Source organism: Rhipicephalus microplus, chromosome 8 (assembly GCF_043290135.1).
Source record: "Rhipicephalus microplus isolate Deutch F79 chromosome 8, USDA_Rmic, whole genome shotgun sequence".
NCBI classification, from domain to species: domain Eukaryota; kingdom Metazoa; phylum Arthropoda; class Arachnida; order Ixodida; family Ixodidae; genus Rhipicephalus; species Rhipicephalus microplus.
Window position 1 is genome coordinate 7,339,559 of NC_134707.1, and position 7,286 is coordinate 7,346,844.

The 7,286-nt window shown below is 49.6% G+C and overlaps 1 protein-coding gene across 1 annotated transcript in view; it reads right to left on the reverse strand.

The window, feature by feature from the left end:
* Positions 1-6,813: 6,813 nt before the first annotated feature.
* The window catches only part of LOC119165167 (venom metalloproteinase BumaMPs1), a 26,830-nt gene continuing 26,357 nt past the window's right edge, over positions 6,814-7,286 (reverse strand). The window contains exon 13 of the mRNA XM_075870905.1: positions 6,814-7,044. Coding sequence (XP_075727020.1) covers positions 6,832-7,044 — 213 coding nt within the window. The 3' untranslated portion in view covers positions 6,814-6,831. The remainder of the gene's footprint in view (positions 7,045-7,286) is intronic.

A 7,286-nucleotide genomic window follows, 5' to 3' on the forward strand; every position in this document is an offset into this window, starting at 1 on the left:
GCAATTTACATCAAGACTTTATTTACACTTTTCTTATAGTTTGGTGCCTGACGTCATAACTTTTTGTGTGTCCGGCACTGTTGACCATTAAGATTTGGAATTGCTTACTTTATAACGATAATAGAGAGTTTCATAAGTGGACCTGCAAGAGGCACAGGGATCCTAGAAATTCGCGACATGTAAGTGCGCCTGCACAATACTCGAGCCACTCTTGGCTCCTCGTGTTTGCATTTGCCCAAGACCCAACAATAAAAAATAAGAAAAAAACTGGTGCGGGTTTTCAAGGCATCATCAAGCGAACAAAACGACGTGGACACTGCGCAGGCCACGGTGCACAGCGGCCCGAGTATTACATGTATACTATCTTGGCTGAACAGCGCACACGGGACAAAGACGGAAGAAAAGAACACAGACAAGCGATGACTCTCAACTAACACTTATTCGGGAAAGAAACAGATGATATATAGGAGAAGTGCCACTTGACAGGAAATGCATAAAACACTAAACAGCAAGACCAATCGAACACGCCGCCAGCAAGGGGAAATGATAACACTGATATCACCTTCTGCAGGTGCTAAGAAGATAGCCGAATTCAAACGAGTTCTTCTAGGCTAACCTCCCTGTATTTTCCTTTTATTTATTTCTCTCTTCCTCTGCGTCGCTTAGCGCAATTGATGGCACGCTGACATACTTATCGTTTTTCTTCTTCCGATGTGGAAAGCTTAAATAACTTTTCTTGTTAGTTGATTTCTATGACGCAACGGTTTCATTGTGTCGTTGAATAACGGTAGACAGCCGCATTAGCGACACTGAGCGGCGAGGGGGAACAGTTTTGACTCTGATAATGAGCGTTCGTGTTCTCGCAGGCGAATGTTGATGCATCTTCCGCTTTGGCCAGGCCAAGATGAACTCATACCAACTCGCTCAAGCTTCCATTCTTTTGCATATACTAAGTTGCCTCAAGTTCGAGAGAGAGAGAGAGAAAACTTTATTAAAGGTCAGTCAATTGCTCAGGCATGGCCCGTTGCCCCTAGCTGTCGGCCGGAATCCCCTGGGACGCGGCAGCAGCAAGGGCTTGACTGATGATGTCGCGCTGGACGTTGGGATCTGGGCTGCAGAGCAGGGCCTCCCAGGATTCTACAGCGTGAAAACCATCGTTTTGACTTGGACATGTCCACACCATGTGGACCAAATTCGCTACCTCATCACAAAATTTGGGACTGGAAAACTGCGGGGTGCCACTTGCTGTAAAGTGCGGGGTTTGGAAAAACCCCGGTCTGTAACTTTCGCCACAAAACCTCGTTTTTCTTACTTAGTGAGTTGTCCGCTCTCGGGTATACTTGCCGATTCAGCCTGTAGTGTGCGACGATTTCATGGTATGTGCGCATATACTCGCTTCTTTGTTCGGTAACCCAGGAGGTTCCTGGGGTCGTCCGGTAGGTGAGACCTCGGGCGACGGAATGAGCCTCCTCGTTCCATCAAGTCCTTGGTGAGCTGGAGCCCAGACAAGCAGAATCTGCTCTTTGGGTACTCCTACCATGTTTAATATACGGACGGCAGTCTCCGTCACCCTTCCCGATTCGTAATTTCTCACAGCGTTTTTGCAGTCGCTGATGACCACCCTGATCCCCTTTTGGCTGATGGCCAAAGCTATGGTCACTTCCTCGGCCTCTACAGTCTCGACACCAAGTACTGTGCAGCACGCAATTAGGCCACCATCTCCCCTGACCGCCACTGCCGTGTGTGCCGCTTTGCTTTCATATTCCGCAGCGTCTGTATACGCGACGTCCTGTCGACCAGTGTACCTAGATTGTAATGCCTCTACCCTGGCTTTACGTCTGCCTTCGTGAAAGTTAGGGTTCATATTTCTGGGTAGCGGAGGTATCTTTATCCTGTCCCTGATCTGTATCAGTATGTCTTTTGAACGCGCTTGCTCACGCGTGGGCTCATAGCCCAATCTCTTTAATATTGCTCTCCCCGTTTTAGATCCGAGTAGTCTTTGATGTTGTGCAGTCACAGTAGCCTCAATTAGCTCATCGAGTGTGTTAGATACCCCCAACTTCATAAGTCTGTCAGTTGACGTGTTTGGGGGAAGTCCGAGCGCGACTTTCACACTTTTCCTGATAATGGTGTCGAGTTTGCCCCGCTCCGCTTGGTTTAATTTTAAATAAGGTGCCACGTACACTATCCTACTTATTATGAAGGTCTGCACTAATCTAAGAAGGTTCGCCTCCTTCATCCCAGCATGCCTGTTTGCTATTCGTCTGATGAGACGACATGTCTGATTAGAACTGGCTTCCAACCTAGCAAGAGTTTCAGAATTCTTACGGTTCGCCTGAATCCTTAGTCCAAGGACACGGATACTGTCGACCGTGGGGATCTCTGCGCCGTTAACATACAAGTGGATGCCCACTTCAGGCCTGTTGTGGAGCCGCCATTTCCGGCGGGCATGAGGAAGAGTGCTTCCGACTTTTCGGCCGAGCATTTAAGTCCTTTGGGCTCCAGGTACTCCACGATTTTATCAATGGTGATTTGCAGAGAGCCTTCAATTTGGCCGTCACTGCCCTTGTTCATCCATAATGTTATGTCATCCGCGTAAATGGTGTGATTTAAATTCTCAATATCCTTTAACTGTTCAGGCAGTTTCAACATCACAATGTTGAAAAGGGTGGGTGATAACACCGAGCCCTGAGGTGTCCCCCTGTTGCCTAATTTAATGTCCTCGATGGATTCTTCCCCGATTTTTAAAGCGGCTGTCCTGTTCGAAAGGAAGTCCTTGACGTAGTCATAAAGTCGCTTTCCGACGTTCAGGGAGCTCAGATTCTCCAAGATTGATACGTGCCTCACGTTGTCAAATGCTTTTGCCACATCTAAACCCATGATAACTTTTGTGTCTCGTGTTGGCTTGTCTATAATTTGGTCCTTGAGCTGTAGCATCACGTCGCACGCTGATAGTCGGGGTCGAAAACCGATCATGGTGTCCGGATACATACCATTGTCTTCCATGTACCTATTGAGCCGCGTCTGAACGACATGCTCCATGAGCTTACCTACGCAAGACGTTAACGATATCGGCCTAAGATTCTCGAAACCGAGTTTTTTACCCGGTTTAGGAATGAAAATTACATTTGCGAGTTTCCATTCCTGCGGTATCGTCCCTTTTTCCCAACACTCCTGCATGTACGTTGCTAGGTTAGCGATGGACCTATCGTCTAAATTACGGAGCATTTTGTTAGTCACTCTGTCCGGCCCTGCCACTGATCTAGTCCTTAGCCGATTAATCTCTGCTCGCACCTCAGCCAGGGAGATAGGGGCGTCTAAGGCTGCGTTTTCCCGCCCTCCATAATCTGGGAGAGGTTCGGATCCGGCGGGATTAATGTATCTGCTCCGAACTTCTTCTAAGAGTTCCTTCCTAGTGCCTTCAAATTGGTGCGCCATCCGTTCCAATTGTTGTTTAGATGCTGTCTTCGTGCTCTCCGGATCTAGAGGGTGACGAAGAAGTCGCCACGTCCCGGACGTACTTATATTTCTATCCACCTCCTGACAGACGTTCCCCCACCTTTGCTTCGTGAGCGTGATGGCGTGCTCTTCAATTTGCCTGTTTAAAGCTGCTATTTGTTTTCTGATACTCCGTTCCCATATCCTCTGTTGGAGTCGGTTTTCCAAAGCTTTCTTTTTCTTCCAAAGATTTACTAATCTCGTGTCTACCACTTCGTTGTCCTCCTCGGTTTCCACCACTTCAGTGGCTTCCTTAACAGTACGTAACACCCCATCGCACCACTCGGCAATGTCGGAAATGGGAGTCGGGTCGCCCCTGAGGTCCCTGAAAGAGTCCCAATTTACGGCCTCTACCCTTCGTTTCCGAGGTGTTGCCGGGCCTCCCTCTACCACTATTTCTATGATCATGTGATCACTGCCTAGATCCTCGTTTGTGTTGCACCAAGTGGCACTAGTGCCGCTCCCCGTCAGGGTAAGGTCGGGTGTGGTATCAACCGCGACACTATTTCCCTTCCTCGTTGGCTGCAACTGGTCGGTTATTAACTCCAGATTATGAGTTTGCATGTCATCCCACAATTTCCTGCCCTTAATTGAAGCCTGCTTATATCCCCATGCCGTGTGGTGAGCGTTAAAGTCACCGACGATCAGCAATGGGTTGTTCTTACTCTTACGTCGCGTAGAAGCGAAGAGATTCCCAAAGTCTCATCGCCTTTGTCTGGGAGAGCTGTATATATTTAATACGAACAAGCTAGCGTTTTCCTTTTTTTGGGGTATTAGTTCTATGAGAACATGGTCGATGTGTGCATTACCAATGTCATGCTGCACCACCGTAACGTTTCGCCTGACCAGGGTGGCCACCAGCGTACTCGTGCCTTCGCTTACATAGGATTTATAACCCGGCAATGTCGCCTTTCTCCCACATTCCTGTAAAGCTATAACATCCGGTCGATCCCCTTTCCTCAGGAATTCCTGCAGAACCGCACGCTTGCGCGTGAAGCCTCTGCAGTTCCATTGCCAAACGGTGTTCTTACTGAATCTGTGAGCCATGATTGCCACTAAGGTGATTCATCGGCCTACCTAATACTTCTTGGGCGAGCTGTTCATACGCCCGATCCCTCTTCGCGAATTCTGTTTTAAGTTCCTCGGTAAGTTATTTATCCCGCTGATGCAACTGCTGTGTCAGATTTTGAAACATCTCGAACATTCGTTTCTCGAAGGCCTTACGCCATTCATCGTCCTGGGTAGATTTGGCTTCAATGTTTGCCTCCAGTTGCGCTATTTTCATGTCTATCACTGTCGCTACGTTCTCATCTATTACGGGCTTTTCCGCTTCTTTTGGCCTCTTTTTTGCTGGAGGCGGAGTAGCGCTCTGCTCCTCCAGCATTTTTATATTTTGATTCTGCGGCATTCGTGGTAGGGAAATCGGTGTTGTGTTAGACGACTTAATAGCTATTTGAAGCTGCTCTATTTGCCGACTCATCATTGCTAGTTGCTCTTTAAGCATGCGATTCTCTTCCTTAATGGTTACCATTTCTTCATTGCGTTTATCCTGGGAGGCCTTATCTCCCCAACCCACCTTGCGGTTCGGCGACGTGGGTCTCCCACTGTTGAGGACAGCACTGCCGGAAGTCCCCTCGTTTACTGGACCAGTCATTGGTGGCAGCTCTCCTTCTTGTCTTTCTGGTAGTCTTGGGAAGGAACCTGCTCTTCCTTTTGACCCTCTTCGATGCTTCGACCGGCTCCTGGACCGTTCTTTGATCTCTTCCATTCTGCACGTTTGTGGATCGGCGTCTTTCGCCTTCCGCTCTTCTCCTTCCATTCGCCGCCAGGCCTCCCACTGTCTCTTCTTTATTGTATAAGGGGTCCTGAAAGCTTCCTTGCATTTCCGATCTGCTGTCAGATGACCTTTGCCACACAGCTTACACTTGGGCTCACATGCATGGTCCTCGGGTGGAGCTGTCATTCCGCATCCCCGGCGCGAACATGGTCGCTGATACACACGTCCGATCTGTGTCCTAGCTGGCCACATCGGTAGCACACCTCGTATCGTTTCTTATAAAGCACGCACTTCAGCAGTACGCCGTAACAGTACATCCACCTGGGCACTGTCTCATTTTTGAAGATGATGACCGCTGAACTTGAGTTCCCCAGCTTCCTGACACCAAGTATCGGCGGGTTCCTTGAGTTGTCAAAAGCCTCTGTCAGTTCCTCTACTGACAATCTCGGGTCGATGCCGCGCACCACACCCCGCCCGCTATCCTCGTGCGGCGCGAGGTACGCCGTGACATCATAGCTCTTGCCTTCAATCTTGATAGACTTAATCCTGGTCACCTTCCAGACAGTGTCTATGTCTGGAGTGCTGAAAATCAGGGTGCCTTGCTTGTCGTTAACATTGAACACTTCCTTTTCTTGTCCCTTAATCCACGGAATTTGCGCTGCCATGCGCACCGCCTCACTGAGCCTGGTGTTCGGAATTTTTGTGAGCGCCAGCCCGCACTTCGGACGAATGATTATCTTGTAGTCGTTCGCCGGCAACCGCGGTAGATACAACGCAATCGAGCGCTCCGCGATCTTGTGCCCCAGCTTTTTGTATGCTGCGTTCGCAGCCGCTGTCTTCTTCCTGCCTTCGCCGGGCTCGGCTCCATTTTCTGCCCGGGCGTTGCCATCTTGGCGTCCCTGTCTCTCACCTCTAGCGGCGTCACGCAGCTGTTTAACATGTTTTCCAACTTTCATGATCCAGTCAGCGGTTCTAAATTCTTCAGGGGTAATTTCAGTACCCTCCACGGTCACCTTAATTGCCGTCGCGTCTCCACAACGGGGCTCTGAAGCGAACGCCGGGGGCGTCGGCCACCGCCGAGCCGCCGCGTTTGTTCACCGCTAGCGTTAGGCTTTGCCGGGCGGAGACGCAGTCGACACCAAAATAGCCATAAAATGCCCCAAAACGTACTCACAGTCCTGAAGTCGTGGTCTAGATGATCCAGAGAACTTCAGGCAGGCGATTATAGGAGTTGTTTGCTGTAACTGCACAATTTGAACCAGACCAAACAACTTTCCGCGGAGCTGATGCGAGGCACATGCGAACTCCCTGGCCCCCTGGTGGCCATCCTCAAGTTCGATGTCCCGTGCGTTAGACCCGTTGTCGCATGCGTTTGACTCAACACACATACTCTGCTGTTCCTCTAAACAGAGTGTACTAGAAATGCTTCTAGTACGCTCTACTCTGATCGCAAGGAAAGCCTACCCAACGCAGCCTACTCAAGACGCTGGGTGCCCAATCTTAGAACTCGCCAGTGGCAAATTCATCTTGCGACTCTGTTGAACGAGAAAGCACATTTATTGTTCACGATTAGGTTCGATGCCATTCCTGACTAGGCCCAGCCGTGCCTTATACTTGTAATTGGAGGGAGTCGTCGTGGAGCTGCAATCGCAGTGACATTCACTGGTGCTGGGCACACTGCGCGTTGTCTTTTGTGTTGGTGTGGTGGGGGTGACTCTTTTCGGCGGTAATTTGGCTGTGCTACCTCCACACACGCCTCGGACGCAGACCTGAAAGAAAGAGAATGACATTTGGAAGGATGTGTCAGCAGGATGGTTGTTTAGAATTCAATACAAGGAGCAGCGAAACGCGACAGCGACCGAGAGAGAAAAAGCACAAGCGGTGCGCGAACTTTCAACTCAATGGTTAGAGTTTTGTCTCGTCTCTCTCGGTCCCTGCTGTGTTGCGGCATTCTGTGTCACGAAGATATGGACACTCGAGGCACCAGTGTTATATTACGTACCCATGCTAA